Source organism: Streptopelia decaocto (genome assembly GCF_964273445.1).
Source record: "Streptopelia decaocto genome assembly, chromosome: 14".
NCBI classification, from domain to species: domain Eukaryota; kingdom Metazoa; phylum Chordata; class Aves; order Columbiformes; family Columbidae; genus Streptopelia; species Streptopelia decaocto.
The window spans coordinates 2,471,640-2,496,276 of NC_138669.1; the positions used below are offsets into that span (position 1 = coordinate 2,471,640).

General features: G+C 41.4%; 1 protein-coding gene across 1 annotated transcript in view; it reads left to right on the plus strand.

Annotated features, from left to right (window-relative positions):
- The window catches only part of PTPRT (protein tyrosine phosphatase receptor type T), a gene marked incomplete at its 5' end in the record, with an annotated part of 380,430 nt that overhangs the window by 255,755 nt on the left and 100,038 nt on the right, over nucleotides 1-24,637 (plus strand). The window contains 2 exons of the mRNA XM_082065426.1: nucleotides 14,664-14,865; nucleotides 18,127-18,229. Of these exons, the coding sequence (XP_081921552.1) occupies nucleotides 14,664-14,865; nucleotides 18,127-18,229 (305 nt within the window). The remainder of the gene's footprint in view (nucleotides 1-14,663; nucleotides 14,866-18,126; nucleotides 18,230-24,637) is intronic.

Sequence of the window (24,637 nt, forward strand, 5' to 3'; positions counted from 1 at the left end):
CTTACTTGTGTTCTATATTTTGGAGCCTAAGCTGAGCCACATTCAAGTTCATATTCTCATTATTACTATTCAGAGTCTGACTACTCTTTGGTAAAAGGCACCAATATTGCAGTTAAGTTCGGGAACAGCTAGTAAGTCTATTTAAATTATACTTTGTAGCAAGCTCAAAATATCGATGTAGGATCCTTTTCCTTCTATAAAATGCCCTGGTATTTTTTTTCAGGGTAAGTTTAGGCAGCAGCCACCTAAAGGTATCTTATTTACCTTTCAGGTATGGCTAAATAGAATATTTTTGCTTCTCTTTTTAAACTTATTGCCATCTTTCAATTGACATACCAGATTTGGAGAGCTCAAATGAGGGGTCAGTAAAATCTTGAAATCAGGCTAAAAGAACCTGGAAACAGAATACTATATTCACAGCTTTGATATGCCCAATAACAAGGAATTATTATTATGCTCTTTGGGGCTGAACCACTATAGGCTTTGAGGCTGAAACCATGAATCACTTGACACTGTCAGAAAATAAAGGTCTGCGCTAATCAAGGGCTTTTGTGTTGAAGTTTATAGCAGCTCAAGCTTGACAATGAATAGACATACTTGTTCTAATGTTGTCATTTAGGTTTTTGAAGCCTTTTTTCCTGGTCCTAGAGGAATGTGTACGTACCTTACCCATTTTTGATTTGCGGAAACCCCTGGACTGCTCCCTTCCTTTGAATCTCCTTAATGCAGGTGCAGAGGACTGTACAGCAAATTTAACCATCCTATTAGACTCTTTTTCTTAGCTGCCTTTAAAATAGGCTGCAGAGTGTTGAACATCCAGAGGTAAAAGGAAAGTGGTGTTAAGATTTGGAAAGTGTATTCCGGATGGATGGAGGGTGGCATTAGAGCTGTCTGCTGCAGGAGTCACTGTGACTAAGTGTCCTTTACATACTTGACTGGGGTTACAAAAGCCTGAGGGGTGTCTTCTTGCCTTTTGCTGCCACTGCCCTGCAGTCATCTTGCAGGGCAGAAGGCACAGCTTAGGGTTACAGTGCTTGGAAATATGGGACAACATGGGAGAGAGTACTAAAAGAAATGCCTTAAAGAGGAAGAAAATATGTACTACTTCATCAGAGAAAATATCCACCATTTTTTTTGTCCTGTAGACCTCTAATTTTGCGTTGTAATTGAAACCTAATGAGGTACGTTTTGAAAAATGCCTGAGCCTCTCAAGTTTAGTTTTATTCTGTGGTTCCCAGCATGCAAAGCTTAGGTCTGCATCTGCAGCAATTAACCTTCCTCACCGTGACATGTTAAAAACTCTTGGCTCCCTCTGGTTGCTCATCAAGGTGCCTCTGTCACCCGCGCCAGCCCCGTGTCCAGATGTGACACAGCGGTGGTGTTGGCAATGGGGCTTTTCTTGGCACTGTGTGACAGTGTCAGAGAGAAGCCAAGATGTTTCCTTCTACTTCTGCTCCTTCAAAACACTTGAAGAGTTGGGGGTAGGGTGGGGAAGGAGTTAATTGCACCAAATAGGACAGACCTGGTGCAAATTCTGCCTGGTGCTCATGGAGCAGGAAAGAGCTTTGCCAAGGTCTAGGGCTCTAACAGGAGGGACTAAAGAGCTGAGGTGCAGTTTTTATAGGGGTTTTGCTTCTTATGTATAGAGGAGAGATGGAGCCAGCCAGACTCATCTGGCAGCTTGGTGCTTGATTTTACAGCTTATTAGCAAAAGGGAAAGAAAAAACAGAGCTATATGATCCAAAAGGGGGAGTTGGAACAATAAACTGAACTATTTTAAACTTTGTCATTTGAGATTCTTTTAGCTGTGATGTTTTTTAATGCGACGTAAACCAATCCAAAAATCTTTGGAGCATCACAAGGCATTTGGTGATAAAAAAGAGGGATGGAGTGAAGATTTATTGGAATATCGCTGCTAGTGTGAGGAATAAAGACGAGGAGATTGAGCCAATCTAGTGGATTATCCAATGAACACAACTGATGGTTGAATATATTCCTGCAGATGAAGAAAAATCCAACAGACTATTAAAAAAGGGAACAAAAATGTATCCTTTTTCACTCTTGTTTTGAATTCAAGAACAGGCAAATCTAATGGAGTACAGCAAGTGTATTATGCCTAGAGTTTTGCAAAGCATTTTAAAAGTGCAATAGAAGTATTTTCATGTGCGTTGGAAGTTGATTACAGGACAATAAAACCAGAAATGGAGTTGAAAGGTATCAAGAGATCATAACAGTTCACTTTTCATTCATGTGATCTCCACAATGTGTGTTCAAAATCCAAAATAACACAATTGAAAGAAAACCTTACAACATAAAGCATACCATAATGCACATAATACCATTATTTCTGCGCTAGTCAGTGTTTGAGTGAATGCCCATATTTTCTCAAATTGAATAAAAAACCAAAAATCAATGTAACATTGGGAGAAAGGTCTAAAGCTGACTTTTGTTTGTCCTTGTGCGAACAGAATAAATCGGTCTCCACGCTGAGTCCTCGATGTGAGAACTTCACTGATGCCATTCTCAGACCTGCCCATTTGGACATGTGTCCCTCTCTTTTGACCAGGCAGTTATATCTGAAGAAAGCAGGATTTCAGTGTTTGAAATTAAACTGCTTTTGCCTTTGCTCAAGCAAAGCCGTCCACCTTGCGCAGCAACGAACAGAGGCTGCACCAAGCTGCAAAATAATCTGGGATCCCGGTTCAGTAAGTGAGATAAGAGCACTCAGGAGAGCCGGGGTGACATCTGCGATGGGGCAGAGACGTATGTGGGCATCACAGATGTTTTACTTTATTGACTGTGGTGCGAATGGAGAGTCACGGGGAACAGCAGCATTTCTGCCCAGAGAAAGCAGCTACAAATAGAACATCTCACAGAGAAGTGGGTCATGGTGTGATTGTTTTCTTGCAGTGGACAAGAGGCTAGTGGACTCCTGCTTTTTGTGTCCTGTCCTCTGAACAACCTTGTCTGGCCAGTTCTTTCTGTTGTCCTGGGCGCAGGGTGAGATGGCCCCACTGATGCTGCAGCTCTGTAACGAGTTTGGGGGGGAATGTTTGTTGAACACATTTGCTGCACGTAGGCCACTGCGTGCTTTTTCCCCTCTACAAAAGAGTATTTAGTTGTTCGGTATCTCACTTTCAGCTAATGGATGGCTCAGAGACACCTTCATGTGGGAAGTCACTTAAAAAAAGAATTGGAACATTTTTTTGGTAGGGATTTTTAACTTGCTTTATACACCGTGCATTTTACAGCCTCTGGCTTTTGTGAAAATGTAGTTCAGGTGAATAAACCAGAAAACTTACTGCAGCAAACCTGACTGGAGACGACCTCTTCTGCAGTAGTAATAGGATTTTATTCATGTAGTACCTGAAGCATCTGCGAAACCTGAATCCCCGTTATTTGCTCTAAAGCAGTTATGTCCTGAGGAACAAGGGATGCGGTTTTTCCAAGGTGATGGAGGATTTCCAGCTCTTTTCTGACTTTGGACTCTCTCCAGGACGTTAGAAAATCAGGCCCAGGATTTATTCAAGAGGAAAGCAGCAACAGTGACTTTATTCAGCAGAAGTTGTAGACAGTCTGTGCACAAATGAAAGCCCTCTGGGTGTAAACACTGTGAAGTCTCTTTAAAGGCACAAGATTTGTTCTTTCTGACGAAATATTATGATTAGGGTGGAAAGCAAGTTCACAGTATAAAGTCATAAGCCCCTGAGTAAGAAAGGGAGAAAGAACTTTCCAGCAAGGGTGGGAGGAGGGGAGGATGTTACATGATGATGAGGAATTCATGGTTTTAAGGGAACTGAACAGCTTTTTCAAATGGAAACATAGGACAAATCCTTTAAGGTTCAGGTGATACAAGATGTATGTTGTTGAGCTGCAGGAAGACTGTTAGAAAACATTTTTGGGACTGCGGGGTGGGAGGCTCTTGCCCTGCCCTGACATAGGGTTTGTTCCTCGGTTGGAAATGTTCATTTCAGGGCAGATGCTGCATAGAGAGTGGGGTGCGCTCCCGTGTCACCCTGTCACCGCCTCTCCCCATCCGCTTTCCCAAACCCACACCCACGGCCCATGTCCTTCCTTTTCACAGCAAGATGGGGACAGCAGCTACAGCCTTGAAATCACAGCTCCATGAGCAGCTAAGGAATATTCAGGAGATTTTCAACCTTGTCTACCTTTGCAAAGCCACTCACGAAAATATATTCCAGCTTGCTATAAATACTAATATGCAAGACAGCATCTTAACCACTAAATTCCAAGCAATTATTTTGCATATAAAAATTTATTTTCTTTACTCTGTTATCTAGCTGCAAAGCTGACCATTTTTCTGCTATAGCGTTGCAGAAGCAACTTGGCTTTTTTTGCTGGCTGAAGCAGTTCAGGTGGATTTATTTGCTATTGCTTAGAACACTAAACCAAGGATTTTTACATCAGCTTCAAGAAGGATTTCTTGCCCTCTTATTTATGACAGATATGCGTTAGTGGGGGAGCTGGCTTGTGTTCCTTTCTGTTTCATAAAGCTGAATTAAACTTGAAGTTGTTTATCTTTGGGAATTATGCTAGACAGGAAAGGTGGAGGTATTAATACAAAAAGTAGAAAAACGGCCCTGGAAATTGCACAGCCTATTTCCATCCTTCATTTACTCCATACAATTGCTTTTTAGTCATTATGGTGAGAAAATTCCAAAGTTGGGACAACTTGATTGCATAACTTGAGACAGCTGTAAAAACTGCAGTCAGAGTCATTGTCTTAACACACAATGCCAAAAAATGGTCATATCTTCCATTTTATTGTATTTTGCCTTTCTGGTATCTTAGAAAATAATGGTATATGAAGAGCATGGCAAGGGACAGGTAACCAGATTATTTGTTGATTAGCAAAGCGTGATGACTCTTGTACATTTTATTTGTGAGTATTTGGTGTTTGAAATGCAGTGTTTGCTCAGAAAGAGCTGTCTGAAAATGGAAAGATCCAGGCAAAAAAAGGAGGTAAAAAAAATAAGGTTTGATTTAGGGATGCTTGCGTGGAAGAGGAAAGAGAGGCCAAACATTTGGGTCCTGGATTGTGTCAGAACTGATTTACAAGTGGTTCTCAAACTTAGTGCTCTGTGATTCCTTCACTGAAGATGAATTTTTAAGTTTTTGTGTGAGTTTTCCACAGGTTGATCTTAGGATAAGAGTGCAGCTCTGGGCTTGATTCACTTATCCTCCGCCTTTGAGATGAGCATGTAGACATGCACTTTAAATTCCCTTGGCAGTAAAGGAAGCCAAATGTGTGTTTGAGTGGTTTGCTGGACTAAAACAATTTGCTGAGGTGTTTCTAGTTGGTGTACTGTATAAAGTATTCTTGATGGTAATGCTTTGCTGGTGAGCATTCAGGTGTGCAGCCAGGCTTCTTACGATTCTTGTTTGTTATGAACATCAAGACCTTTTGTCAGACTTTTCACACAGCCTGGTTTGGGATTTAAGCCGTGATCAGACCAGTCCGTGCTGCTTTTGCTCCTGTGTTAGTTACGCTCTGTCTGCTGCAGGGTTGGTCATTTTGTAGAAGCTGTGAATATGAACTTTATTTGAATTGGTTGAATTGACACCTTTTTCCCCTCCACCTTCTCTGTAATAACCTGTTTCAGTCAGGTGATTAAAAAGTGCATCCTTAGTTTGTTCTATGAAATGAATTGAGGCTTTACCACTTGTTATTGTTTCTAACTGATGAAGTACACGTGTTCCCCAGCATCCCCGGATGGTACCGGGGTTGCTCCCCATGCACGTTCCTCTGTTTCCATTGCAGTGTGCAGCCAGGGAGGGCAGATTGCACACCAAAAAACACATGATGGGGAGCACTGCTGCTTTCCTTAACCTACATCCAGAAAGATTTCACTTCTTACAATGCTTATCGGTATCAGGATGATTTGACCATATTAACAGAGTTCACCTCAAGCCATCAGGGGGAAGAGTCTGTAATATTTCATGCCTTAAAAAAGCACAGCAAGAGGGGTGCTGAAGAGGGATTGTGCCCCGTTACCTTCAAGAAAACAACCAGATCTGATAATACATGTGGCAAAGGAGGAGTTCCTTATGTTCTTCATAAGGCTTATCTTTCACACCCAAGCGAGACGAGTGCCGGAACGTGAAGGTGGAGGTGAGCTAGATAAAATATTTTTGTGCTTGGATATAAAAACACAGAGCTGACTTTTCCACTACTGACGCTCTCAGCTTGGAACTTGAAATTAAATGTGTAGCCCACATCCAGGGCCCTGGTTGTTTATGATTTGCACTCTGCTTGATATCAGCCTTGGAAATGTAAGTGGCAAGTGTTATCAGTCGGTGATGTTGTAAACAGGAGTGGGGACGGTGCCAGTTTCTATGCGGCTGGGAGCCTGGAGCGGAATCTCTACAGCGGGAGGAATAAGCTACTTACAATTACATAAAATGACAATTATGTTTCACCTTTGGAAAGCCAAAGAAAAGATCTTTAATTGTCTGCTGAAACTACAGTTTTGTCAAGACTAAATGTAGAATTAATACCAGAAGGTAAAGATTTTTGCAAAAAAAAAAAAAAAAAAAAAAAACAGTATAAAAGTCTGGGCTCTGTCTCATGAATCTGTAACTGCTCTTTGCTGTTGGTTTTCAGCTGACAGTGATGCTGCTTTGTAATTTACTGCCTGTATTGCATCAGCCTCTTAAAACATTTGGCAGCTGTCTGCGCAGTGGTGGTTTACCATGGAGTGTGGTTCTGAGCAAGAAAAGAGCTGCTTTCCATTCTGAAGTAAATTTCAGGTTGGGAGAAGGTGTTGGATTGTCAGGTTTGAATCTGGCAGTTGTCTTCTTCAGCTTAAACACTGTTCCTAAGAATCACAGAATCATTTAGGTTGGAAAAGACCTTTAAGATCAAGTCTAACCATTAGCCTCAGACTGCCAAGTCCACCTCTAACCCATGTCCCTGAGAACCTCATCTACGTGTCCTTTAAACCCCTCCAGGGATGGTGACTCCACCACTGCCCTGGGTAGCCTGTTCCAATGCCTGACAGCCCGTTCGGGAAGAAATTTTTCCTAATATCCAATCTAAATCTTCCCTGGCACAACTTGAGGCCATTTTCTCTCATCCTGTCATTTGTTCCTTGGGAGAAGAAACCAACCCCTTCCATGCTCCAAGCTCCTTTCAAGCAGTTCAGAGATCAGAAGGTCTCCCCTCAGCTCCTGTTCTCCAGGCTGAACCTTCTGGGTCTTTCAGTAGTTCCTCAAGGAACTTGTGCTCTAGACCCTAAGAGGTGTCACCAAAGAGGACGAGGCAATTACATCTTCATCACTTATGTCAGTGTGTAGTGACTCTGGAGAGGCCAGGTCATGCTCACAGGTGGTGCTGGGCTCATCTGTGTAAGGGCTACGTGTGTAATTTTAAGAACATACTACTAATCCTGTTGTTGTCACATTCTAGGAAGGAAGGGCAAGCTGTGGTTAGGAATGGCTTTTCCTTGCCGTTCTTTGCGTTGAAATCTGAAGATGCTTTTAATATTACATATCTTACAAATAATACATGCTCAGGTTCCAAAAAGGTGTGTTTTGGTGTGTTGACTATGCGAGAGTAATCCTGATGTAGTAGGAACTAAAGAGAAGCCTTGCAAAACTTCTGGGAAGTCAGCGGTACCTGAAAAGGTAGCAAGTGGTAGCTCAGTAAAACACCTTCACCTGGTACAACCTCTGGACACACTGACTTCAAAGAAAACCTTTCCAGGAGACACCATGAGCTAGAGCTGGTTTCCTTCCATCATCAAAGGTCATTTGTGTGGTTAATACATGTTGCACGTAGCTCCTTAACACCTGGCTTGGAGAACACTGCTTTCTCAAGGCAGAGACTCAGGAATTGTTTGGATAAATTTGAGTTCAAGGATATTTCTGTCAGACTTCAATGCATTTGTTTATTTGTGTTTGTTTTTGGGAAACGGGGGAAAAAATGAAGCTTGCTTGTAGGCTTTATTAGAGCATGGAGTGGAATATGTAAAGCAAGATTAAAAACTAAATAGCTTATTGTTTCCCAAGGTGTTTTCAATCGTGAAGCCTTTCAGCTGGTTCCCCCTCCCCTCCATCTGCAGCGCCGGAGCATGTGAACACATCCAGGGCTCTCCAGTGACACCTGATTCGATTATCTCTGCACAATCATGACTTGCATAATGATTTTTAGCCCTGGAAAATCACGCTTTACCCATGAGGAACTTCTTTTTCATCCCTTTGTGAAGTTTTGTGCTGACCCTGCTATGAAACTGAAGCAAATGGCAGAGGAAAGCGTGGGGGGAAGTTGTTTTGTGCAGGTGCTGGGCAGCAGGAGCCCAGCCTGGCCGTGGAGGAGACATTGTGCTTTGTGCTGGGCTCCACACAGCTCAATGCCGAGCTTCTCTAAAGCTGCACTTAACACCACTAAGTCGGGTTTGTCCGCTACTGAGTGCCTGGTTGTCTTCTGGTTAAGTAGAAGGGATTCTAATTCAGAGGGGATTATGTAGTTGGGAAGTACCAGCGTCTCTCTAGAGACATAGTTTTCAAAATGCAGGGCCCATTTAAAAAAGAAAGGAATTAAAGCTGTTTACCGATCTGTGGTTTTCATTGTCTGAGATGTCAGCAGTTTAATTTTTCAGGTTTCAGTGGTTTTGATCCGAACCTTTTCCCCAACCTGAAGCAGGGCAGGCGGAGGTGGGGACAGCTGGGATGCGGTGGCAGCTTGAAATTCCGCAGGGCAGGGGAGAGGGGAGCCCAGCCTGGTGTGGGATGTGACAGCAGCTCCCCGCTGTTCTGGTCGGATGGACAGTCTGCCCCCCTCATGTCCCGCTTGCTGAGCAGCGCTGGAGGAGCTGATGCCTCTGACAGTCATGGGGATCGTATTCCCAGCGCCCCTTCTGCAGGCAGCCCACCCCCGTGCCCCTGACTGCAGCATATGATAAGAACCAATGGATTAAAAAAAAGGCTTGATACCAGGTCTTGCCTCACAAGACAGGAGTTCAAAAACCAGCAATAAGTCAGGAAAAAGCTTCACTTTCTTCTGGCTCAGTAAAGTGAGAGCCAGTAGTCAGGGTGTCCCTGCAGAGCCAGCTGACCTTGCGCAGTCACGCGTGTAGTGACTGTGCAATGTTCCTCCTCCTGGCTCCTCGCTTGTCCATAGCAAGAGCTCTTTTCAATCTTGGGGTATTACCAACTGAAAAGGGTGGGTTTCTTTTAAATATATATATATATATATATATATATATATATATATACACACACACATATATATATCAGCTACCTGTCAGCTCCAAAGCATCCCCAGAAGTCCAGGTTTGTGTGTTGTAGAAAGGGTATGGAGAGGCAGAACAGACTGTTTTATAAAGACAGGGGGGACATAAACCATCAATTGGAACATAGGGGATAATGTAATGAATTTATAGGTTTCAGATGCCTTCCCCAAACTGTTATGCAGGATATCACTAAAATGGAAAATAGATATAAGCGTGTGTAATGTCTCTACAAAGTAGCGTTTGATTTAACAGCAGCACTTACCATTTGCCTTCAAACAGGCTGCAGTTGCTAAAATCAGAGGGGAAACTTAAAATCCTAATGTCTGAGGGTGAATATGGTTGTACAGAGCAAAATTCAGCTCACTATGGTTGATTAACTCTATATGACAAAAGATATAAGACAAAGTGGCGTGTTTACTGGGATCAATTGCTGGGAAAAGAAACATATGAGCATATTTTTTTGCCTCGACTGGCAAGCTCTCAATCCTGAGACATTAGCGTTTGCTGCCCTCAGTTTTAAGGTTATGAACACATGAAATCCTGACAACTCAGTTATTCGTCAGTGTGAAAACTTACTCAAACATATCAAATGTAGGAGAAGGCTAAATGGATACATAACTGAGATTGGAACAGAGTATTCTTTCTTGTTAATTAATTTATTTAAGAGGATTAAAGGGAATCTGAACAGCCATCCAGGGTTCACAATGGATTTTATTAATGAAGGGCAGGAAGGACCATTACAATGAAATGATGAGATCTTTATCACAATTTCTTACACTGATCTGTTCTTATTTTATTCTCCATAGTCTATCACAGCATTTATATATCACTGAACACATGGAAGTTAGATGTATAAAGCCCTTTTGGTAGCTTCCAGTAGAGTTGAACATGTACTGTTGACCTGGTTTACATTTTACAAAGGATTTGGACTCAGGTAGCCAAATTTTGCCCAGTTGACCGAGGACCTGAATTGTCTGTGCACCTCCTGAGTAAATAATTCCTGTCCAGGTGGATGAATGCTGGGAAGAATGTTTTGTCCCTCCTGTTCTAGTAGGAATGTGCTGCTTCTTTATCCTTCTGAGTTCCTATGCCACTTTACATCTGACTTTCCAATTACTTTGAATTTTCTGCCGCTCTTGCTTCAGTTTGAGAACCATTTCATTACCTCAGTGAAGGAGATTCCAAGAAAGATTTAGGATTTATTCATGTCTATTTCTTGGGTTTGTGGTATTTTAGTCTGCACTGGTGCTTGCTGTGATTAGAACTGTAGCAGTGTTGGCCACTAAAAATTTCCTTGGGACCATCAAGTTGCTCTGAAGCCAATGCGTAAACTTTACATTACATATGCAAACTCATTCCAGTTTGCAAAGGAAAGACAACTTTCAGCCTACGACACCTGCTTGCTGTGCAGGAGATAACCAGGGAACTGGTTAAAAAACATGGAGTTTCAGTCTTGTGAGAAATTTTATTATCTTTGTATTTGCATTTATTCTTCATCAGAATAAAGCCAAATATTTTCAATCAGGGCAAAATTCTTAAATATATTTTTGAGTATTTTCTTGTTTGTTTTTCTGTCTGGGTTTTTAAACGTTTAAATTAACGTTTCTTTTTCTTTCAGAATGCAGAATTATTGGATGGCATGGTTTGTCTTCTAAGAAATAATTTTAAAATAATTTAGAACAGCTGCTTTCTTGTGATTGAGCTATCTCATTTTCAGGATTGGAATCTCTTGTTTGTTTTGTAATGAAATGGTTTGACACTTGGAACAAGAAATTAAGATAAATAGTCAGCATACCAGCTAGAAGAGCAGGTGGTTTTTTCAACATCCTTCTTATTCTAGGACAATGCTGTATGTCTTTTCCAGACAAGTTTCAGCGCGTTTATAAATTATTCCAGAGTTGGAAAATTTGGTAGTTTCTTCTTGAAAATTTTTCAGTGGCTGATTCCCTGAAATTCCTCTTGCTTCAGAAGTTTTAGTTTAAATCAATTAAGGAGAAGAGCAGCAACTTCTTAGTGTCTTCATTTCACATGATGCATTTATACATGAAAACCAGCATGTAAGTGACATGTTACACCATCTTTTCTTTCTGTAGGAGAAATCTTCTGACACAGAGACACACAAATGCATGTGGTTTAGCACTAAGGATGAGGTTCTTAGGGGTACGTACGGTTTAGTGGTGAGTTTGACAGCATCAAGTTAACAGTTGGACTTAATGATCTTAAAAGTCTTTTCCAACCAAAATGATTCTATGAAATACCAACAATTTCAGTAAATGGAGATGATCCTGGCTGTGAGAGATGTTGCTGAGCTGGATGGGGAGCCCGTGTTTGAAGAGGCTGGATGGGCGGTGGGTCAGGAAGAGAATTTGTCTCGTTTTCCAAACAGAGTGCTCTGGTTTGGGGGCTACTTCATCTGTTTCACCTGTGATTTTGCTGCATAACCATCAGCACTCAGCAGTTACAGAAATCCATAGAATCCCTCAACCACAAAAACGTTTGTGTAGAGGACTGTAACAGCCCTCATTTCATAAATGGCAAAATAGGCACTCAGAGAACATCAGGTTAAACATGGTCATGACAAAAACCATCAGCAGAGGTGGGCACATGGCCACAGGCTCTCCAGGCACTGTCTGTAGATTCTTTCCTCACCTCTTCAGTCATTCAGAGCTCTTCTTGTGGAAAGCAGAGAAGAGCTCAAGACTAACTCTGATGAGAGCAATAAGCTCGTAACTACCTGTAGCTGCAGGCACCAATTACACTTACCAGCCCTTTAAATATTTCTCCTGATGAACTGAATAAAATGAGAACACATGCACAATTTCGTGCTATTGCTTTCCTGTTCTCTATGTTGCATCCCCATACTGTTCACGTGTTAAATGATATGTTTGGGGCACAAGTATTGCTTTCTTTGAATGTCTGCACATCGCCTGGTTTAATAGGGAACCCATTGGAATGGAGAGTCTACTGCAGTAACAGTAATCGCGTCATTTGGCTGTGCAATGAATCTCTCTTTACTGTAGTTTTTATATCCTGTAAGATTTTTGAGAAATATTGAAGTCTGATTTGAGGGAGTAGTCTTTCTGAAAACTGACCCACACTACGATCTCATATCAGGGACATAGTCTCAAGTAGAGTTTTCTCCTTCCCTGCTTCTTGAGAGTTGAACCTGGGTTGTTTTATAATGTCTCTTGTACTCATATTCTCTGCTGTAGTCAACAGGAAAAAGAAAGACTTTCTTTCCTTTTTTTCCCCTTGAAAGCTTTTCCAGCTCTATTTGCCTTAAGGGACAGGTTTTATTTAATGAAGAAAAATAGCTCTTTGTAGTGACTTTAGAACTGGTGAGGGTAGCTGGATACCTTTATTTACATGCAGATCAAGGACAAGTGCATCTTCCACTTGTATTTATAGCCTCTTCTGTATAATGTGCTTGAAAATGAATACCACTGATTTCAGAAAAGCTACCACCTGAGCATCCTGTAAACATGGTTTTCAGTGGCCCAGCAGTAGGAAGTTCCCTGTCTTTTTCCCAAACTCCTGTTTTGCTGATTGCCCTTTGGAATTTATAGAGTTGCTATTTCTCTAGCACTTGATTTGCAAATAAAACATACAGATTGCATCAGTTCATTCCTACTTAACAGAATAATTTTTTCTTTCTGGATTTGGTTGTGGCATTGACTGGATCATGTCTCTTAAATTAAGGTCTTTGATGCTCACTCTAACCACAATGGTGTTTTTACACAGATTCTCTTCCCTTGAAGTACCTTGATGCAGTAAGAACTGTCCAAATATTGTCCTGTACCATGCTGCGCTGCATTGTCATCACCTTACCCGAGGAAAAGGAATGAGTGTAAAGATTTCTCCTCCCTGCATTGAAATTTTTTGTTTTAATGACCATTTTGCTAAGATCTCTTTTTCCCGTTTCTGGGAAGTAATAAAAGTTTAAAGCCAGGTTGTAATTCCTGAAAAAATTAGTAGGTTTTCAACTAAATCACCCGCAAGCTGTTTAAGTATAATTCCTTTAAGAATTCTGCTTTTGTGATTTCTTGCTGCTCTGTGGGCCTGGTGTATATTATGGCCCTTCTCTGTTATTCTGTGTTGTCTTGGGTGTCAGCGCTGTCTGAATTCTTTTTCTTTGTCCAAATAATAGGATTCACATGCTCACACCCTTCTCTGGTGTCAGCTACATCAGCCTCTGTCTCTTTATTACCCTGTTATTGTTAAAGCCCTCTTCTTTAAACATTGTACATTTATTTTTCCTCCAAATGCAACATTTTCCTGCTGTCACAAAGGAAGCAACTGAAAAATTTTCAAAGGCTTTTTCAGCAAACCTGGGAATTAGATTCTTGTGGAGTTCTTCATAAAAAATTTAAGACTTCATGTATTAACATACATTGATTTATTCATAGTGTTTCATTACAAATAAGCGAGGATCCCATAATATCAGGAAAGGTTAGGAGAGCAGTGGAGCACTTTATATTATATTGACAGCTCAGCTGAAATTGAGCTGCCTTTGGATTGAATTTGGAAGGCAGGGAAGGAATTGGCTGGTAAATAAGTCATGAGTTTTACTTGCAAGTGTCTGTATATCAACAGGGTTGCCATGGCTGAGAGTATCGGGGCTCGGGCAGGATTTCAGAGGTGTGTTTTCGGCTTGGATTGCTCTAAAGGTGTGTTAGCACCAGCAGCGGGTCTACTTGGGGCTGTAATCCTGCTCACTTATTCTCTCAGGCCAAAGCCAGGGACGGTATCACCTGGAAACCTGAAAACTGAGGCTAAAAATGGGGAGGGAAACGATAGCGGAAATGGGCTTCTCAGAGAAGGGCTTTTGTCTGAAGACTTGATGACATTTATTTCTTCTAAACATACCATTTCATTTCAACATTTCATTTCAACGTGTTCTCTTATGTGCAGGGAAAGACTTCCAAAGCCTTTGTTATCAGTAAAAGGCTCCCATTGTTTTCAGAGGCCTTTGGGAAGACCGTTTGCCAGAAGGAAAAAATACTTGATGGAAAATATATCCATGTTTGCACCAAAATTCTCATATGCTCTGGGGGATTGTGTGAGAAATTCTCATGAGAATTCTGCCGGGCGTGCTGGGCGCTCTGGTTTGGCTGCAGAAGTTCTGAGAATCAGAACAAAGAGCAATTCCTTGTGTCTTTTGTTGTAAATCAGCACATGCAGAGGTTTTAGTGGAGAGAAGAAATTAGTTTGTTTTTTTTTTTTTCCATGAGTAAAGCCTTGGAAAAATTGTTGTTTGTTTGCCAGCATCCAAATACAGAAACACTGGAGATACTGCAATAATGTCTGTCCTCGTGTTTGCAATGTCTGTTCTCAAGCAACGGCAGAACGGGGAGCAGGGCAAGACCAGAAAGCCCCTTATCACCTCCTTCCCTTGTTCTTCATTTGCAGATTACATACAAGGCCGTTGGGTCTCTGGATCCCAGTGCTGACCTGTCCAGCCAAAGAGGGAAAATCTTCAAACTAAGGAATGAAACACATCACCTCTTTGTAGGATTATACCCGGGGACTACGTATTCATTCACCATCAAAGCCAGCACGGTCAAGGGCTTTGGGCCACCCATCACAACCCGGATTGCAACTAAGATTTCAGGTACTGCTTTGGAGAAGAAGAGAAAAGAACTTTCTATGGCTTTGCTCTTTAGACCAGCAGCTGATGTGTCAAGCAATAAAAAGATATTCAGCATACTGTCTCCTCTATGATTTTCATAGGGTGAACTTTTAAACCAGCCACAATCCAGTATCTGTTTGTTCAGGTTACAAATGCAGTGGTTAATTTGTGGATGTCTTAAGTATCCATGAATATCTTTGAGAAGCATTTTAAATGAGAACCTTCATTAGTTCTACAAATGAACTATGCCTATAATAATGGTTATTATTATCTGCGTGGCAGGGGAAGCTCCTTCAATAATGTGGCTTTTATTTTCAGAATGCACCAAAATGGATGTAGTGAAGTAATTGGATTAATGGTGCAAGGAGACTAAAAATAAAGGAGGAAAGCTGGTTTTATGTTTCCTTTCTGAGGAAGGGCAGAGGGAGAGCTTGAGATGAGCAGATGAGGGTAAGAAAGGCACTAAAATCAGGAGGTATTGAGATGGTGCATGTGTCTCTTGAAAGAAAACCCACCAAACTTAGGCTAGCTGTTAGAAAAAGAGATGGATAAAGGGGTGGTAGAGATGATATTGGGCAGATAATTAATTTTAACATTTAATTGATAGCACTAAAATAGGTTTTCTAACAGTTTAAAACTGTCATTTTTTTGAATACCTTACCTGCTTTTTTTTTTTCAGTAAAGCCCAAATAAATGTTTGGGACATTCAGGAAACTTGTAATGCTTGAAATTGTGGCTGAGTGCCATAGCAAAAAGTGCACAACAGTGGATATTTTCCATTGCCCTATTTCAAAATTGGTTAGTAAAAACAAGTTGTTAGCAGTAAATGACAGTGTTTTTAAGGAAGTATAATGTACCCATTCCCACCACTAACCACCCGCAGGGTCTGAGCCCTTAACATTTAGTGCAAAAGCCCACATCTCATCCACTTGCAGTAAAGCCATTAACTGTCCTAAGAGCTCCGTGGGCTGTTGGGGTTCACGCAGCCCCGCTCTGAAGGGAAGGCACAATGTGCACCCTATTCACTTGTGACCAGGGAAGGAAAACAGCACATAAAGGTAGTGCTTTTTCGCCTCCAATTCCATTTCTTGGCATTTTATTATTCAGTGAGCGCTGGAATTATGAAGCCTGCATGATTATTACCTGTGTGCACACTGAGCTTGGTTTATTGTCTTTGTTTTTTTCCCCATCTTCCAAACATCTTGTTCACAACAGGTGGGCACAGACTACATGCAGGCGTTAGGGTAGTCTCTGGCATTAGATTATCTCATGGCATGATCAGCGCTATGCATGTAATTCGGAAATTACTGGGTGGATTGGCTGCCCACTCTGATATTGCAAGGATGCTTCTACTGCAATTAAGCATCATGTGAGCTGTATCATGTCACAGAATAATAAAATGATCTTATGTGCAGAATAAGCCTTACCGAGAACTTAACTGTTGCTCTCATAGAATAAATTTGGTTTGGAAGAAACCCTCAAGTCCAACCACGGTGTTTGCAACAGTGACACTGAAATTAATATTAGCTTTGTGCAGCACGGTCTGGAGCGAAACAAAGAACGCGTTTACACACCAATTTCACTAATGAAATCTTTGCCAGGACAAAAATGATACGCTGAAAAACACTGAATGGAGACAGAAGAAATCAAAGTGAGATCCTTTCTGTGTTGAGGTGATAAGGGAGAGATGAACAGTGTTTGTAGATTTGTAACATCAGGTACACCACAAAAAGACAACCCTGGATTTTCCTGCAGTGTTATTAAATAGCTGTGGTGTTTCTCTGTTCCTTTAAGGGGCAGTCCTGAGGTTAGCAGGGAGAAGGAGGATTTTTGCACTGACTGGAATGTCCTTGTAAGACTATATCTATTTTAAAATGAAACGACATCTATGCTGTAGCAATATGTGAGTTTATATGTTTATATGATCGGACATGTTCATTTATTTCTTAATCACAATTAAATAGCAGTATTCCTGAGAACTTTTCATTGGGCAGGACTGGGATCTTGCAAAATAGGCATTAAATTGATGAGCAGTGCTTGCTATTTTAGAGCGATCGCTGCAGATTGTAATTTTATTGAGGTACTACAAAACCGTTCCATGTTGAGTACGCAAGAAAACCACTATATCTCATTGTAGTGTCTTGTGAGCAATACAGACTCTGATTGCTGAATTATACTCAATACCATTAGCTGGTCTTGCCAAGACCTGTGTTTCTTCCATTTGCTTCATAACTGTACGGTGTCTGGAAGTCAGTTGCAAATTCTCTGTGGCAGGTGCAGTGTTTTACACAGAAGGTAAGTACACAGTTCTCACGCACAGCCAGGGGGAGGCATCCAGGACAGCCGATATATCAGAAACTGCAGTTGGGCTGGAATAAGCTTCTTCAAAGCAGGTTGATGGTGCCTGCAGAGCCCAGCCTGTTTCAGTGCCCACACTGGTCCTGCTGTTACACCTTTTTGTAGCGCTGCCTTGTGCCGTAGCAGCATCCCCTCTGCCCACAGCAAGTGCTGAACGATCCGGATTGTGGCATCTCCAGCAAGCAGGGTGATGTCTGGTCTAGAAAAGCGCTGCTGACGTGTATCTTCTTTAAATGACTTGTGCTGCCTCCCCTTGATGCAGAGCACTGTTTTCAGGGAAATCCTTGTTGAGAAATTGGCATCGTTCTGAACTCGTTGTCAGCTTATAGACAGGGAAGCCGGCAGCTGAGCTGATATTAGCAACCACCATTCTTGACAGTTTTCAGACATTTAGATTAAAGTCCTGATTGTAAACAGGATTACGGCAGAAATCGCTGTGAGAGGATTAAATACAGGACCTCCACAATGCAGCTTCTCCTTGTGCGTTACAGAAGAACTATTCCTGTGAATTTTTCTGTTTTTTCTGTCTGATTCACTCATCCTAAGTGGTATTTTTCAACCTCTGCGTGGTTTTCTTTCTTCACGTTTTAAATTGAAGGAATGATCCCATCTCAAAGGATTACTAAGTCTTAAAAACGCAAGGCAGGATTTTTCAAAGCCAGCTTGAAGATCTGGATGTCCAATTCCTGTTTAATGTTAATGGGAAAAAAAGTCGACAAATATTTAAGCAGTTTTGACAATTTTGGTCATAACACTGCGAAGTATTTTGATGTTTAATTTGAGAAACATTAAACAGTCTCCAAGAAATGTTAATAAGACGTTGCCATCACTACCAAGGGCAGTAACTGGTGTATAACTAACGTGTTGCTCTTTGTTCTGCTGCAGCACCATCGATGCCAGAATACGACACAGACTCCCCTTTGAATGAGACTGACACCACCATCACGGTGATGCTGAAGCCCGCTCAGTCCCGAGGAGCACCTGTCAGGTAAGCGTTTTGTCTTTTTCTCACAGTTCTCCCTTCTCCTTCCTCCCCAGGTTTCACTCACACCTCTCTCATTCTCATCTGATAATGTAGCCGCTGAAAGCAAACGCTGACTAAAAGGCCAGCGCTGTTGTTGATTCTGCCTTTCACAGTCTGCTTTTATAAACGCCTCAACCTACTTGCCTCCCGCTGTTAACCTGCAGGAAGGGTTACTGGTGGCGTTGAATGGGGTTATTACCCTTTCAGCATCGCTTCAGATGCCTTTGCAGCGCGGGATACAGCAGTACGTGTGTCTGTGTGCTGCGATGCTCTGAGCAGAGCATCACCGTGCAAGGGTGGAGGAGGCTTCAGGCCTCTGTTTTCTGCCCTTTCTGTTGTGATGAATGAGATCTTTTTGTAACTATCGTATAAACGCCCAAACTATCTTTAAAGCTTGTGGATGTCTTTGTTCAGATTCTGGATCTAACCGCACTCATCACATCTTTGTTATAACCCAGCTGTTGCTCCTGGGCTGATGTGGAGTGAAGCAGGGAATGGCAGGAAGATGTGCCAGGGGAGGGTCAAGTTGGAAAAGGTTCTTTACTGAGAGGGTGCTGGGCACTGGAACAGACTCCCCAGGGACGTGTCACAGCCCCAAGCCTGACAGTGTTCAAGAAGAGGCTGGACAACGTCTTCAGACACATGGTGTGAATTTTGGGGTTGTCCTACTCAGGGACATGAGTTGGACATGATGATCCTTGTGGGTCCCTTCCAACTCAGGACATTCTATGATTCTAAGTAGTGGTCTAGTTCAGAAAAGATGGAGTCTGGCTTAGGGAGGCTTTGCCAGTTGTACGCAAGCACTATTTCCGCTGGTAGAGTAGAGGATTTAGGGGCAGGGAGCTGCACAGGCACCTGTGGAATAGAGCAACGACCTTGCAGAAAACATTTCTGGCTGTCTCTGAGCTGGATCCCATTCTTAAAGATGAGATGCTGAAATCATAGAATCATTCAGGTTGGAAAAGACCTTCATGACCATTGAGTCCAACCATAAAGCTAACACTGCCCAGTCCCACTAAACCGTATCCCTAAGTGCCACTGGACTGCAGATTCCTCCCTGACTGCAGAAACATGACTTACGGGGTCCATACTGCATCCCTCTCTCTGACTGGATGAATTTGTACTGGTGAAAGGCGCCAGCATGGATGGACAAACTTCCCTTTGAGCTGGCACTGCCTTATCTGTCACTGGCTTAAGTACCGGTTGGTCATTGATCCTGCCGATGTCCTCAGCTGAGAGCAGGAACTAGAATCACTTCTGATAGAAATACCAGATGGTGCTTTGCAGAGGTGTCCAGCAGGCACCACCTCCAGTTTTCACAAAAGACTTCTGAAATTTTGCCTGTGGGTGGTATTGTGAAATCCCATAGTCCCTTCTTTGGAAGTGACTTGGGTTTCTGTGCTTCACCGACAGGTTCTCAGAACATTTGAAGGATGTCCCACTAGGCATTCGGGAGCAAATTGCTCAGGTGTATACTACTTGATTTAATGAAATATCCTGTATCAGTTGGTGGTTCACCCTGTGTCGCAGCCTTCCCCCAAATTGCATTGATGTTCTCGAGCAAAAAATCTGCCCTTTAGGACTTAGCACCTGGTTTTTCTGACTAATGCGTTTTAAAGTTTTCCTTTCAATCTCTGGTACTCCGTATGAGTGAATTAGGAGCCTATTTTCTGAGTCCTTTAGGGATGTTTTTCTGCTGGAAAAGAGCAGTAAAATCACACAGCTCTGTTTTATTTCTTCATATGAGGGAACATTCCTGTATCTCGTTTTACCACCTGCTGTCTTAAGAGTGTTGCTATTTTGTCTTGTTATTGAAAAGTCTTGTGATTTTTGTTGAAGTCATTCAGTGAACAATGTCTTTTCCAGCAAATGCACCTGTTATAAAAATATTTGGTAAAGATTTTAATAAATTTTCACTCTGACTTCTTTAATTGCATTGTAGCCTATTACACACACATTTGCAGAGAGTGCAATGTTTACGTGCCACATCTAAGTGATAAGATTCCTTCCTATAATGAGTCCATTTCATTGATTTACAGCTGTGTGTATGAAAACCAAAATGGATGGGGGCTTGAGGATGGGTCTTGGGGAGAATTATAGTTTTTTATTAACTATGACAGCCACACAATATGTGAATACCTTTCTCCATATAACCACACAGACTGTGCTTAGTCTAGCTTCAACAAATCTAGTTATTTCAACCTTCGATTTTCCCAGCCTCTTCCCTTTTCTTTCAGTCTGTTCTGCACACTTTAAAATACACACTTTAAAATAAGAATCACTGTATTTGCATTCATCTGAAATGCAGGTACACCAAATCCTGAGTCACTTTCAACATGAAGACACTTCTGATGTTCCCTGGTGCTCAGGATAAATAATTTAAATGAGGTTGTTTATGAAACTAATGATCGTGCACTTGGCATTATTAATGATCTACAGATAATGGTGACGATTCTTTCATATGAACTAATAAGAATAACATAAACTTAGATATTCTTTGATCTATTTTGTCCTATTGCCAAAAGAAGGAAAAAGCCTCAGCAAGCATAAATATTCTCCCTTGTGACACAGGCATTCTTGCCTTTATTTTCCATGGTATAACCTGCAGAGCTTGACTCCATGTTGCCCTTTAAAAATAACTTCTAGGTGTTCTTATATCAATCTAAAACCCGTGAATGGTGCTATGATTGATTTGCTGAAGACTGACATTCATCTATAATAGATTCAGAAGTGGAAAGAAGAATGCAAGTGTTCTCAATCTTTACTCCTCAACTCCTTCCTGAAAATCTCCAATGTGATTTTGAGGATAATTCTGCCTTTGAGTCTGTTATTGTCAGGAGGGCTGAGTCAGTCCTTCATAGATTATTCAGACATGACATCTTTAGACCTTTATTTGAGAATTCACATCACATTCACTGCTTGAAAATACCACCGTGAGGGATTTTATCTACATGGCATGTCCACTGGGCTGGTCTTTGTGTGTTGGCTGTTTGGAAGTCCATCTGGTTTATTAACATATGGTTGCTTCTGTCAATATACTTATACTACAGTTATGGAGAAAATCAAATTTCCAGAGTGTGTATTAGTTTTGAGGATTTCAGAGTTTAAATAAATGTTCCCCTTAGGTGTGATTGCCTTGTCAATATGCTGCTCTGCGTATTGGAACTGTAGGACACTGTAGAAGGACGTTAGAGAAGAGTCGCAGTTATTTTGGGGGTTTCAGACAGTGGAGAACTTTTTTGTTAGAAAAAGGTGGACATGAGCTCCCTGTATTCCTGCAGTTCTCTGAGGTGTATTAGAAAATAATCTGTGATGTTCTTTTGTGTGTTTGCCAGCACACAGGTATAGGATGGTCTTTAGGTACCTGACCCCTGTACTGTGCTAAAGAACCGTAATATTAGAACAAAGGTGTTCCATCTTTGCACTTGACTTTATGCATGTATATGTGTATATTTATGTATTTGTTGGGGGGAGTGTGTATATATATATATGTATGTATGTGTATATATATGTATATATATGCAGCGTAAGTAGCCTGTGTAAGTGATTCTGGAGAAATATATCCAGGTAACAGTCATTTATTGTGTGTATGTGCAGTGATGAGATACTTGTAGTCAGTTTTGTGAGGAATGATGGGTTAGTTTATTAATTAACATCTTACAGGAAATAAGTAAATCTAAATAGGAGATAAGGAATTTAAATATTTTGAGTATATTTAGAAGTACTGAGCAAAGGTGAAACAAATATTTTCATATCAACAGACCTAGCTGCATGTTACTCTTGAGTATTATCATCTGATTCTTGGCCTCCCAAGCATGAAATAGAAGAAATATATTTGGTTTACATGGTGCTAAACAAATTGAGATAAAAACAGCTGCAGTGTTGTTTAACAGAACGCCTAAGAACAGTGTTTTGTTCTGGTTTTATGCTCAAGCTATTCTTCTTCTCACTAGCATCCGTATTTTGATTTTGGTTTTAATGCACAGGAATTCATTCTACCCTTATGAAGGAGTGGTTTGCAAGCCTAGTGACCTTGATTCTGTGGTGAAGGACTGAGACAAGAAGGACAAGCAGCTATAAACTTGCAAAATTTGCTGGGGTTTTTGTTTTGTTTTACAGATGGCTTTGATCTGTAGATCTCCATAGCTACAAGGGAGCAATGATGTTCACCTCACTGCTTTGCAACTTCTTAGTGGCATCATATGAGCTTGCCTCAGGCATTACGTTGATAATCAATTCATTAATACCAAGACAGGGTGGCAATTTCTGGTTCTTAAAACTCCCACGCAGCGTACCTTGTGTTTGAAAATAAAGACTGCAGTCAAGGATGAGCCGAACAATAAAAAAGGGTTCTAATGTTGAAAGCTATGGGGAGCATAACAAATTGACATGCCCTTGGCGATTCTGGAAGTTCAGTTGCCTTGGTAGACACGTTATAAATACCTGGAAAATTAAACTCCCGGCCTGCTTTTTCTAACCTCATATCCAAATGTACGCACCACATGACCTGGTTGATTGAATACAAGGCAAACAGTCATCGTATTAAATCTTTTAATTTTGTGTTATCTAATGAGGAAAGAGATTATCAATCTAGGCTTCTGATGTTATAAGCCTAATTATCTGTATTAATTAACATCTCCTATAATATACCTTAGGGATATTGTTCTGCAATCATTCAAGCTGGGTTTCTCCTGCATGGCATTCAGCCTTTAATTTAGACAAGAGTTTGAAGGTAAATGAGCAATTTTCTTTCCTCCTAAAGATAAACCTGATCTGCCTTTTCTGTGGCTACGCGTGAAGGTGAGAGAATGAAAAGGAGAATTTGGATGCAAAGCATGGAATAATGGCAGCTGCATAGCTCAGCGTTATGTTTAGTTAACCAAAAAGAAGCGGAATGGATTTGCACATTAAACATTTAAAGGTTTGGCCTCATCTGTGTGTCCAAACCCTGGTGAGCTACCTGAGCACCACAAGCCTGAGCATACTCTTCCATTTCAGGTGGAGTAGTTGGATGGTGGGTTTAGAACATATGTGATGATTTCAGTGGTCCTTGAAGTTATTCTGGATCTTAGAAGTGCTTTGCCTACTGTGTCGGGAAAGAAGCGCGATGGAGATAAAGGGATGAATCAGGATTCAAGGTGACAGCCATAAGTATCAGGAAGGAATATTTAGTCTTTTATGTAGCACGGCATGATGAGTTGAATGGGTGTTTCAAGGTTTTTTTAGATCCCCCTGGAGAGGCAGGTGTTGGCCCTAAAAAGGAGGATAAGGGGCATTTTGGGTCAATTGTCTCATCTGGTATAGGTAATGCATTTTCTTACAGAATCAGCATATTGTTCATCTGAGAATGCTGTTCCTTAAGAGGTCATAAAACTGCCTTTGCCCATTTATTAGCTGTCAGAAACTGCCGTTCTCGAGCCTGGATGACCTGCTGTGTCTTACTAACCATTCCACAGAGAGGAGACAGAAATGGGAGATGAAAGCCATGAAATTTGCATCTATTTTAATGATAATATTTTAACAATCAAATTACACATAGAGCCAATTCTTTTGTGTCAAGCAGCATTTTATTAGCTCTACAGTGAAGCTTTTGCTAACACTTTTTTAGTTTTATAAAGGCCTGAGGATACTGAGAGTGAGAGAGTGAATATTTTTGCATAAATCTTTGGTGCTGTCCATGTAAACCATCAGATTAAATTCCAGCAATCAAAAGGTTAATGAAGTCTGAACTTTAAACTGAGAATCACAAATTGATGGCCATTTCCTCACCTCAAGCTGTCAGAGGAACAGGAGAAAATACCCATGGTTGCCAGTTTGAAGGTTTCTTTTTCCAAGACGTTTCTTTGCTTCACAGCTCCCAGAGCCAAGATGCCCCTTCCTTGTTATCACAGAATAAAAAGGATGACAGCAAATGGAGTAAAAGATTTAAAATATTAGAATCTCTTAAGGCATAGTGCCAAGTCTCCTTTTAGATCAGAGCTCGGATCAGAGTCAGACCCTTCCATGGGATGGAGGGAGCCTGACCACAGGGTGGGGGAGCTTGGCTCCTTTTGCAGACCACAGAGGATGATTTCCCTCATTGAAGCAGCTCCTTGAGGTACTTAAAATGAGATGGGATGAGTCTGGGCACAAGTCCCTGGCAAACGTCCACTCTTTGGAAGCAGAGCACAAGCTTTACCCAGCCAGCAGCCCCTCTACCAGCAGTGAGGATGAGGATGAGGAGTTCAGTGGGCTCTTTGGTGTGGCATGTGGCAGGCGATGTTTACGCTAGCAGGTGCCCCTCAATGTGTCTATAATAACACAAAAACGCTGTAAAAGCGAAGATGAGTAAGCTCTGCATTGCTGCTGCAGACTAAGGCATTTCAGGATTTA